General features: G+C 45.9%; 1 protein-coding gene across 5 annotated transcripts in view; it reads left to right on the top strand.

Annotated features, from left to right (window-relative positions):
• Nucleotides 1-13,387, top strand: part of LOC124115123 (tropomodulin-like) — a 42,469-nt gene that overhangs the window by 18,070 nt on the left and 11,012 nt on the right. For 4 of the 5 annotated variants that reach the window (XM_046475950.2, XM_046475948.2, XM_048395156.1 and 1 more), the window contains exons 2-4: nt 5,286-5,428; nt 7,840-7,996; nt 8,366-8,494. In XM_046475950.2, coding sequence (XP_046331906.1) covers nt 5,300-5,428; nt 7,840-7,996; nt 8,366-8,494 — 415 coding nt within the window. In that variant the 5' untranslated portion in view covers nt 5,286-5,299. Of the gene's footprint in view, nt 1-2,114; nt 2,268-5,285; nt 5,429-7,839; nt 7,997-8,365; nt 8,495-13,387 lie in introns of those variants that run through there. The other variant, XM_046475949.2, reaches the window with a different exon arrangement.

Genomic DNA, 13,387 nt, shown 5'->3' with positions numbered 1-13,387 from the left:
TATGGACTGCCACTTTCACCATTGGGTAGATGGCAACTCTGTAGCAGGACTAGGGACATTTCTTACGGACTGCCACTTTCACCATTGGGTAGATGGCAACTCTATAGCAGGACTAGGGATATTTCTTATGGACTGTCACTTTCACCATTGGGTAGATGGCAACTCTGTAGCAGGACTAGGGATATTTCTTATGGACTGCCACTTTCACCATTGGGTAGATGGCAACTCTGTAGCAGGACTAGGGATATTTCTTACGGACTGCCACTTTCACCATTGGGTAGATGGCAACTCTGTAGCAGGACTAGGGATATTTCTTACGGACTGCCACTTTCACCATTGGGTAGATGGCAACTCTGTAGCAGATCAGTTATGTGCTCTAGTGAAAACAAACAATAATATCTCACCCTGGTCATCTGCTTAATCATCACTCTTAAGATGTGGACTTAATTCTCACATTGCTACAATGTTGGCCAGCTCGTTATTGGACCCTTGAAGACCCAGGTAGAGAATAGGTCTTCAGCAACCCATGCGTGCCGTAAAAGGTGACTATATTTGTCCTAAGAGGCAACTAATGGGATCGGGTGGTCAGGCTCGCTGACTTGGTTGATGCATGTCATCGTATTCCAATTGCTTGGATTGATGCTCATGATATCAATCACTGGATTGTCTGGTCCAGACTCGATAATTTACAGACCGCCATCATATAGCTGGAACATTTGCTGAGTGTGGCTTTAAACAACAAACAATCAAACAGCTGGTAATTGGTTTGTGGACGTGTCACAAAACCTTCCCTTTTTGATGGACGCAGAGCTCCAGCTAACTTTTTGAGCAATTGAGTTTTTACTTGAAGGTTTCTATTTTAATTGGGTTATTACCATGATTACATTTTTCATTGGATTTTTCACTTATCTATTCATCACTCTATTGGTTTTTATCCCTAAATGAGTAAGAAAGTAAATTAGCACGTAACTAAGTTACGGAAATTAGCTCCACATGCTGAAAAAGCTTCATTGGGTATTTACGTGTGCTGTTTTCAAACAATTGAGTTTTTCATTTTTTTCATGTGTTTCTCTACGCAAGTTCATTGAAAGTAATTGGGTTTTGATTAGTTTTGGGGTGTATTTTACGCAAATACGCAGCTTATCCGTAGCTCTGTGGACGTCATTGGATGTGTTGGGATGGTTGTTTTCATTCTTCATGTTCTTGCTACAGCATGTTTACTACTCAAAAGAATTAAACAACACCTGATTTGTTCATATGACGAGTTAATCTGTCATGGCAATGAATACAATACAGGAAGGTCATGATACGATACATAGTGCGATACATAGGTCACGATACGATACATATTGCGATACATAGGTCACGATACGATACATATTGCGATATGCATATTTACATCAAATCACAAGGATTGACTATAAATATATCCGAGCAGGTTCAAAAGGAAAGCAGCTATTTTCTCTACTGAACTTGAAACACTTAATTTCAGCACATTTTGCAATATCTCACTGACAAAATTGCTCCAGGTCATTCAATGAGGAAGTTATTTACTTAAGCAAGTGTATTGTCATGTATCAATACTGAAAAGGCGTATTGTGTATCGTATCGTGGCATGAAAACTCTCAATGCAACGGTGTATTGTTTCACCCCTAGTAGTCCTATGAGAAAATCAGGTGTTTTTTTCACTTTGTTTGAATAATAGACAATGTGGATGCAACTCATGCCCAGTGCTTATTCATGTCAATGGACCACAACACTTGTGTACATGTACTTAAAATATTTAAACACAAATACTGTCAACACTTTGAACGAATTTTTCTTGATTCTTTGGTCAAAACCCCTGATCTGATCTAAGAATTGTAAGGCTTTTTCAAAGTAAATGAGATGGAGAGTTAATTGCAAGTAACTATGGTATTAATGATGCTTACAGTCAAAGTGGTCATCCCAACGGTTTATGTTCATATCTATGTTTTTATCACATGTTAAACATTAAAACATGATACCTTTTATTTCATGGGTCTATGGTAGTGGAAATAGATTTGTAACCCTAGAATGTAATTGTGTAAGTTACGCTGTGCTCCCCCACGGGTGGGGAGCCTCAATACTCAGCCCAACTGCACCGGCAGTGTGTGGCTTATTCTTTACATCATAGGTAGCGCACCAAACTCTTGTCGTGTTTCCATTACTCTGGTGGATTTACCTCTCCCCTGGCTTATAGAATTATACATCAACACAGATAAACAAGCAAACTTTCAAAATGGCCGGTAAGTTTGGATATTTTCCTGTGTCTCATCATCATGGCCAGTATTGCCATTTGTCCTTGGAATCGTTTAGATTGTATTAGGGATTGGATTACTGCAGACTGGCACAGAGAGGGGTGGAGAGTTTTATGTAATATTTTGACGACAGTGTTCACAACAATTTTTATACTCTCATCATTATGTGACATGTTTGAGTGAGTGACATGGTGAGAGGCAGTTACCTCGTACTGTCTTCAGCAGCAGGTACTTGTGTTCCGTGATGAACTTAGTGAACCTTGTCAGGTACTGTCAGTCAGTATGGTTGTCTTAGTCATCATAGAATGTTCTTTAGGGCTGGTCCACTGTTTTCTAGGATTGTGTTTCATCATTCATATCACTAATTACAGCATTAAACTACTCGCTCATATCACTAATTACAGCATTAAACTACTCGCTCAAACTCTATTTGCTTTAACATAGGAAATGTAGAAACACTCTTCACGGTTCAAAATTCCTTATAAAAGTGCCTATTGGCAAGCTTAAAAACATGATCACACGGTTAAAATACATTCTCAATGCTTTGACAATAACATGCTAAAAAGCACAAAATCACATTTTTATAAATGTATATATGCCTTGTGACAACTTTTATTATGTGAAGCCAGTGATGGACTGTTCAAAAACATGTGAAAATATGAACATGGGTAACCAATTAATCAACAGAATTTAAAATTTCCTAAAAAAAACGTTCCTCTTGTGGGCACACCTAAACGTCCCGACTAGTACCCTGCCCTTAAAACACTCCATTCCTACCCTCTCTAAACATGCCCTGCCCTGAAAACACTTCACGCTACCCTCTCTAAACATGCCCTGCCCTGAAAACACTCAATTCCTACCCTCTCTAAACATGCCCTGCCCTGAAAACACTTCACGCTACCCTCTCTAAACATGCCCTGCCCTGAAAACACTCCATTCCTAACCTCTCTAAACATGCCCTGCCCTGAAAACACTCCATCCTCCCCTCTCTAAACATGCCCTGCCCTGAAAACACTCCATTCCTACCCTCTCTAAACATGCCCTGCCCTGAAAACACTTCATCCTACCCTCTCTAAACATGCCCTGCCCTGAAAACACTCCATTCCTACCCTCTCTAAACATGCCAAGGGACAATGAGGTCTGCAATGGTAGGTATGAAGAACAGTCCCAGTCACCATGGTATGCCCAATCCTACACCCCCATCATCAGTGGCTGTAGGTGATGTGGCATGTGTTCCCTTGCAAGTTTACACAGAAATACATTTAGATATTGGAAGATCCCAGTAACCCAACATCAGACTAGATCATGTAGATCGTCAGCCTCTGTGACTCACACAATCTTGTGTCATTGTGTCCTAATGGTGGATGGTCTAGACACAGGCCATCCTGATGGTGGATGGTCCAGACACAGGCCAGCCTGATGGTGGATGGTCCAGACACAGGCCACCCTGATGGTGGATGGTCCAGACACAGGCCAGCCTGATGGTGGATGGTCCAGACACAGGCCAGCCTGATGGTGGATGGTCCAGACACAGGCCAGCCTGATGGCGGATGGTCCAGACACAGGCCAGCCTGATGGCGGATGGTCCAGACACAGGCCAGCCTGATGGTGGATGGTCCAGACACAGGCCAGCCTGATGGCGGATGGTCCAGACACAGGCCAGCCTGATGGCGGATGGTCCAGACACAGGCCAGCCTGATGGCGGATGGTCCAGACACAGGCCAGCCTGATGGTGGATGGTCCAGACACAGGCCAGCCTGATGGTGGATGGTCCAGACACAGGCCAGCCTGATGGTGGATGGTCCAGACACAGGCCAGCCTGATGGTGGATGGTCCAGACACAGGCCAGCCTGATGGTGGATGGTCCAGACACAGGCCAGCCTGATGGTGGATGGTCTAGACACAGGCCAGCCTGATGGTGGATGGTCCAGACACAGGCCAGCCTGATGGTGGATGGGCCAGCCTGATAGTGGATGGTCCAGACACAGACCACCCTGATGGTGGATGGTCCAGACACAGACCACCCTGATGGTGGATGGTCCAGACACAGACCACCCTGATGGTGGATGGTCCAGACACAGACCACCCTGATGGTGGATGGTCCAGACACAGGCCAGCCTGATGGTGGATGGTCCAGACACAGACCACCCTGATGGTGGATGGTCCAGACACAGGCCATCCTGATGGTGGATGGTCCAGACACAGGCCACCCTGATGGTGGATGGTCCAGACACAGGCCAGCCTGATGGTGGATGGTCCAGACACAGACCACCCTGATGGTGGATGGTCCAGACACAGACCACCCTGATGGTGGATGGTCCGGACACAGACCACCCTGATGGTGGATGGTCCGGACACAGGCCACCCTGATGGTGGATGGTCCAGACACAGACCACCCTGATGGTGGATGGTCCAGACACAGGCCAGCCTGATGGTGGATGGTCCAGACACAGGCCACCCTGATGGTGGATGGTCCAGACACAGGTCACCCTGATGATGGATGGTCTAGACACAGGCCACCCTGATGGTGGATGGTCCAGACACAGGCCACCCTGATGGTGGATGGTCCAGACACAGGCCACCCTGATGGTGGATGGTCCAGACACAGGCCAGCCTGATGGTGGATGGTCCAGACACAGGCCAGCCTGATGGTGGATGGTCCAGACACAGGCCACCCTGATGGTGGATGGTCTAGACACAGACCACCCTGATGGTGGATGGTCCAGACACAGGCCACCCTGATGGTGGATGGTCCAGACACAGACCACCCTGATGGTGGGTGGTCCAGACACAGGCCACCCTGATGGTGGATGGTCCAGACACAGACCACCCTGATGGTGGGTGGTCTAGACTTAAGACACAGGTTGGTCCATGATTCTAATGATCAGAATCAAACCACAGTTGTATTGGCATCATTATTCTACATAATTGTATTTCCTATTGGCATGTATTGTGTGGAATTAGCAATGTATAAATATGTATAACATGATGTGTTGTATGTTGCAGACCTGACCTCTGCGATGTCGGCTATTCTGCACAAGGACAAGGACAAGGAAGTCCCGGACATCGAGTTGGAGGACCTCGACGATCTCCTGACTCAGCTCACAACCGAGGAGTTGGAGGAACTCAACGGAGACTTTGACCCCGATGTGAGTGTCTTGTTCCTGTCACCAAGGCTGGCTATGTACTTGTCTTGTCCCATGTCCCAATTGTACCTCCGCTTTAGAGGTGTCATCACTATATCATCCCCTCAAAAGATTTTCAAAGAGACTTTCTCGCCCAGAAGTGTAATTTGGATGAAAAGCTATTTTCAGTGTAATGTAAATTGAAACCCAAAGCCGAGCAAATTTAGTGAATGGATCTAGGGTAATTATCACAACTACTACAATGACCTCCGTCGTCATATGACACTACTACAATCACCTCTGTCATCCTCTGACACTACTTCATCGACCTTCTGTCGTCATCTGACACAACAACAATCACCCTCTGTCGCCATCTGACACTACTACAATCACCCTCTGTCGTCATCTGACACTACTACAATCACCCTCTGTCATCATCTGACACTACTACAATCACCCTCTGTCGTCATCTGACACTACTACAATCACCCTCTGTCATCATCTGACACTACTACAATCACCTTCTGTCATCATCTGACATTACTACAATCACCTTCTGTCGTCATCTGACACTACTACAATCCCCTTCTGTTGTCATCCGACACTACTACAATCACCTTCCGTCGTCATCTGACACTACTACAATGACCTCCAGCGTCATATGACTCTACTACAATGACTCTCTGTCTTCATCTGACATTACTACAATCACCCTGTCATCATCTGACTCTACTACAATGACCTCAAGCGTCATATGACTCTACTGAATTGACCCTCTGTCGTCATCTGACACTACTACAATCACCTTCTGTAATCATCTGACACTACTACAATCACCCTCTGTCATCATCTGACACTACTACAATCACCTTCTGTAATCATCTGACACTACTACAGTCCCCTTCTGTAATCATCTGACACTACTACAATCACCCTCTGTCATCATCTGACACTACTACAATCACCCTCTGTCATCATCTGACATTACTACAATCACCTTCTGTCATCATCTGACACTACTACAATCACCCTCTGTCGTCATCTGACACTACTACAATCACCTTCTGTAATCATCTGACACTGCTACAATCACCCTCTGTCATCATCTGACACTACTACAATCACCTTCTGTAATCATCTGACACTACTACAATCCCCTTCTGTCATCATCTGACACTACTACAATCCCCTTCTGTCGTCATCTGACACTACTACAATCACCCTCTGTCATCATCTGACATTACTACAATCACCTTCTGTCATCATCTGACATTACTACAATCACCTTCTGTCATCATCTGACACTACTACAATCACCTTCTGTCATCATCTGACACTACTACAATCACCCTCTGTCATCATCTGACATTACTACAATCACCTTCTGTCATCATCTGACACTACTACAATCACCTTCTGTCATCATCTGACACTACTACAATCACCCTCTGTCATCATCTGACATTACTACAATCACCTTCTGTTATCATCTGACACTACTACAATCCCCTTCTGTCATCATCTGACACTACTGCAATCCCCTTCTGTTGTCATCTGACATTACTACAATCACCTTCTGTCGTCATCTGACACTACTACAATCCCCTTCTGTTGTCATCTGACACTACTACAATCACCTTCTGTCGTCATCTGACACTACTTCAATCACCCTCTGTCGTCATCTGACACTACTACAATCACCCTCTGTCGTCATCTGACACTACTACAATCACCCTCTGTCGTCATCTGACACTACTACAATGATCTTCTGTCATCATCTGACACTACTACAATCACCCTCTGTCATCATCTGACATTACTACAATCACCTTCTGTCGTCATCTGACACTACTACAATCACCCTCTGTCATCATCTGACATTACTACAATCACCTTCTGTCATTATCTGACACTACTACAATCACCCTCTGTCGTCATCTGACACTACTACAATCACCCTCTGTCATCATCTGACATTACTACAATCACCTTCTTTCATCATCTGACATTACTACAATCACCCTCTGTCGTCATCTGACACTACTACAATCACCCTCTGTCGTCATCTGACACTACTACAATCACCCTCTGTCATCATCTGACATTACTACAATCACCCTCTGTCATCATCTGACACTACTACAATCACCTTCATCATCTGACACTACTACAATCACCCTCTGTCATCATCTGACACTACTACAATCACCCTCATCATCTGACATTACTACAATCACCCTCTGTCATCATCTGACACTACTACAATCACCTTCATCATCTGACACTACTACAATCACCTTCTGTCGTCATCTGACACTACTCCAATCATCATCTGTTGTCATCTGACACTACTACAATCACCCTCTGTCATCTGACACTACTACAATCACCCTCTGTCATCATCTGACACTACTACAATCACCTTCTATTGTCAGAACTCCCTGCTGCCCCCTGGCCTGAGATGCAGGGACCAGACGTCGAAGGAGCCGACTGGACCCTTCAACCGCCAGAAGCTGCTCAAGTTCATCGAGAACCAGGCCAAGCAGGAGAAGGACTGGGAGCAGAACAAGAGCTATGTGAAGGAGACCCGAGGTAACCTGCTACCATTCCCTGCCAGGGGTTAAGTTTGGTTTCAAAAACACTCATTTCAATGTATTGCAAACTAGGCTTAAAAGACAGGCCAGTCATTTAACTTGTAAGAAGTCATGCATACTTTGTTGAAAGAGGTTAGATCTCCACCGACTTAGAGATTTAACAATGAAACCTTCTTTGTCTGTAGTAACAGTTTTCAGGATCAATGAATCAAGGACATGACGTTTTGTCTCCATTACGTTGGTGTTCAGTAATGCTGCGGATGGTGGCGTCAGATTTTGGAGGACAAAGAAGTTATCTATGTTTGTTGGTTTCTATTTGTTGCTTTCAATGAATGCTGACTTTGCCCTGTGTCTGGTTGTTGTACAGGCAAAGTGTTCAAGAAGAAGGAGGAGGAGAAGCCAAAGAAGAGCAACGATGATGGTGACTTCAACATTGACACAGAGTGGGACGACATCCTTACGGAGGCTTCAGAGGAGGAGTTGGTAGACCTGGCCGGTGAGTACACTCACACTGTACATGCCAACCCCATGCTCCCACATACACTCGCACCGTACGCTCCCACCTTACTTACCCACGTAGTACATTCTCACCATACCTTCCATGTGATACACTCCCATCATACTTACCCACGTAGAACACTCTCACCATACATACCCACGTAGAACACTCTCGCCATACTTACCCATGTAGTACACTCTCACCATACCTTCCATGTGATACACTCCCATCATACTTACCCACGTAGTACACTCTCACCATACTTACCCACGTAGAACACTCTCACCATACTTACCCACGTAGTACACTCTCGCCATACTTACCCATGTAGTACACTCTCACCATTCCTTCCATGTGGTACACTCTCACCATACTTACCCACGTAGTACACTCTCACCATACCTTCCATGTGGTACACTCTCACCATACTTACCCACGTAGAACACTCTCCCCATACCTTCCATGTGGTACACTCTCACCATACCTTCCATGTGGTACACTCTCACCATACCTTCCATGTGGTACACTCTCACCATACCTTCCATGTGATACACTCTCACCATACTTACCCACGTAGTACACTCTCACCATACTAACCCACATAGTACACTCTCACCATACCTTCCATGTGGTACACTCTCACCATACCTTCCATGTGATACACTCTCACCATACTTACCCACGTAGTACACTCTCACCATACTAACCCACATAGTACACTCTCACCATACCTTCCATGTGGTACACTCTCACCATACCTTCCATGTGATACACTCTCACCATACTAACCCACATAGTACACTCTCACCATACCTTCCATGTGGTACACTCTCACCATACCTTCCATGTGATACACTCTCACCATACTTACCCACGTAGAACACTCTCACCATACCTTCCATGTGGTACACTCTCACCATACCTTCCATGTGGTACACTCTCACCATACCTTCCATGTGGTACACTCTCACCATACCTTCCATGTGGTACACTCTCACCATACCTTCCATGTGGTACACTCTCACCATACCTTCCATGTGGTACACTCTCACCATACCTTCCATGTGATACACTCTCACCATACTTACCCACGTAGTACACTCTCACCATACTTACCCACGTAGTACACTCTCACCATACCTTCCATGTGATACACTCCCACCATACTTACCCACGTAGTACACTCTCACCATACCTTCCATGTGGTACACTCTCCCCATACTTACCCACGTAGTACACTCTCACCATACTTACCCACGTAGTACACTCTCACCATACTTACCCACGTAGTACATTCTCACCATACCTTCCATGTGGTACACTCTCCCCATACCTTCCATGTGGTACACTCTCACCATACCTTCCATGTGGTACACTCTCACCATACCTTCCATGTGGTACACTCTCCCCATACCTTCCATGTGGTACACTCTCACCATACCTTCCATGTGGTACACTCTCACCATACCTTCCATGTGGTACACTCTCACCATACCTTCCATGTGATACACTCTCACCATACTTACCCACGTAGTACACTCTCACCATACTTACCCACGTAGTACACTCTCACAATACCTTCCATGTGATACACTCCCACCATACTTACCCACGTAGTACACTCTCACCATACCTTCCATGTGGTACACTCTCCCCATACTTACCCACGTAGTACACTCTCACCATACTTACCCACGTAGTACACTCTCACCATACCTTCCATGTGGTACACTCTCCCCATACTTACCCACGTAGTACATTCTCACCATACCTTCCATGTGGTACACTCTCACCATACCTTCCATGTGGTACACTCTCCCCATACTTACCCACGTAGTACATTCTCACCATACCTTCCATGTGGTACACTCTCACCATACCTTCCATGTGATACACTCTCACCATACTTACCCACGTAGTACACTCTCACCATACTTACCCACGTAGAACACTCTCACCATACCTTCCATGTGGTACACTCTCACCATACCTTCCATGTGATACACTCTCACCATACTTACCCACGTAGTACACTCTCACCATACCTTCCATGTGATACACTCCCACCATACTTACCCACGTAGTACACTCTCACCATACCTTCCATGTGGTACACTCCCACAATACTTACCCACGTAGTACACTCCCACCATACTTACCCACGTAGTACACTCTAACAATACCTTCCATGTGGTACACTCCCACAATACTTACCCACGTAGTACACTCTTACCATACCTTCCATGTGGTACACTCCCACCATACTTACCCACGTAGTACACTCTCACCATACCTTCCATGTGGTACACTCTCACCATACTTACCCACGTAGTACACTCTTACCATACTTACCCACGTAGTACACTCTCACCATACTTACCCACGTAGTACACTCTCACCATACCTTCCATGTGGTACACTCTCACCATACTTACCCACGTAGTACACTCTTACCATACTTACCCACGTAGTACACTCTCACCATACTTACCCACGTAGTACACTCTCACCATACCTTCCATGTGGTACACTCTCACCATACTTACCCACGTAGTACACTCTCACAATACCTTCCATGTGGTACACTCCCACCATACTTACCCACGTAGTACACTCTCACCATACTTACCCATGTAGTACACTCTCACCATACTTACCCACGTAGTACACTCTCACAATACCGTCCATGTGGTACACTCCCACCATACTTACCCACGTAGTACACTCTCACCATACTTACCCATGTTGTACACTCTCACCATACCTTCCATGTGGTACACTCCCACCATACTTACCCACGTAGTACACTCTCACCGTACTTACCCACGTAGTACACTCTCACCATACCTTCAGGGCTGTCGGGTAGCCTAGTGATTAAAGCGTTCGCTCGTCACGCCGAAGACTCGGGTTCGATTCCCGACATGGGTACAATGTGTGAAGCCCATTTCTGGTGTCCCCCGCCGTGATATTGCTGGAATATTGCTAAAAGCGGCGTAAAACCATACTCACTCACTCACTCACCATACCTTCCATGTGGTACACTCCCACCATACTTACCCACATAGTACACTATCACCATACTTACCCACTTTGTACACTCTCTCCATACTTACCCTGGAAGTACACTCTCGCCATACTTACCCACGTAGTACCGTCTCGCCATACTTACCCACTTTGTACATTCTCACCATACTTACCCACATAGTACACTCTTGCCATACTTACCCACGTAGTACCGTCTCGCCATACTTACCCACGTAGTACACTCTCGCCATACTTACCCACGTAGTACACTCTCGCCATACTTACCCACGTAGTACACTCTCACCATACCTTCCAGGTGGTACACTCTCACCATACTTACCCACATAGTACACTTTCACCATACTTACCCACGTAGTACACTCTCGCCATACTTACCCACGTAGTTCACTTTCACCATACTTACCCACGTAGAACACTCTCACCATACTTACCCACGTAGTACCGTCTCACCATACTTACCCACATAGTACACTCTCGCCATACTTACCCACGTAGTACACTCTCACCATACTTACCCATGTTGTACACTCTCACCATACCTTCCATGTGGTACACTCCCACCATACTTACCCACGTAGTACACTCTCACCGTACTTACCCACGTAGTACACTCTCACCATACCTTCAGGGCTGTCGGGTAGCCTAGTGATTAAAGCGTTCGCTCGTCACGCCGAAGACTCGGGTTCGATTCCCGACATGGGTACAATGTGTGAAGCCCATTTCTGGTGTCCCCCGCCGTGATATTGCTGGAATATTGCTAAAAGCGGCGTAAAACCATACTCACTCACTCACTCACCATACCTTCCATGTGGTACACTCCCACCATACTTACCCACATAGTACACTATCACCATACTTACCCACTTTGTACACTCTCTCCATACTTACCCTGGAAGTACACTCTCGCCATACTTACCCACGTAGTACCGTCTCGCCATACTTACCCACTTTGTACATTCTCACCATACTTACCCACATAGTACACTCTTGCCATACTTACCCACGTAGTACCGTCTCGCCATACTTACCCACGTAGTACACTCTCGCCATACTTACCCACGTAGTACACTCTCGCCATACTTACCCACGTAGTACACTCTCACCATACCTTCCAGGTGGTACACTCTCACCATACTTACCCACATAGTACACTTTCACCATACTTACCCACGTAGTACACTCTCGCCATACTTACCCACGTAGTTCACTTTCACCATACTTACCCACGTAGAACACTCTCACCATACTTACCCACGTAGTACCGTCTCACCATACTTACCCACGTAGTACACTCTCACCATACTTACCCACATAGTACACTCTTGCCATACTTACCCACGAAGTACCGTCTCGCCATACTTACCCACATAGTACACTCTCGCCATACTTACCCACGTAGTACACTCTCGCCATACTTACCCACGTAGTACACTCTCACCATACTTACCCACATAGTACACTCTTGCCATACTTACCCACGTAGTACACTCTCGCCATACTTACCCACGTAGTACACTCTCGCCATACTTACCCACTTAGTACACTCTCACCATACCTTCCAGGTGGTACACTCTCACCATACTTACCCACGTAGTACACTCTCACCATACTTACCCACGTAGAACACTCTCACCATACCTTCCATGTGATACACTCTCACCATACTTACCCCCCTACTACACTCTGACCATAACTTCCACGTGGTATGCTCCCACCATACTTACCCACGTAGTACACTCTCACCATACCTTCCACGTCGTACACTCTCACCATACCTTCCATGTGGTACACTCTCACCATACTTACCCACATAGTACACTCTCACCATACTTCCCCACATAGTAC

This window comes from Haliotis rufescens, unplaced genomic scaffold (genome assembly GCF_023055435.1).
Source record: "Haliotis rufescens isolate VD_foot unplaced genomic scaffold, xgHalRufe1.0.p SCAF_14, whole genome shotgun sequence".
Lineage (NCBI taxonomy): Eukaryota > Metazoa > Mollusca > Gastropoda > Lepetellida > Haliotidae > Haliotis > Haliotis rufescens.
The sequence above is the reverse complement of the archived record's forward strand: the minus strand, read 5'-3'. Positions and strand labels throughout refer to the sequence as shown.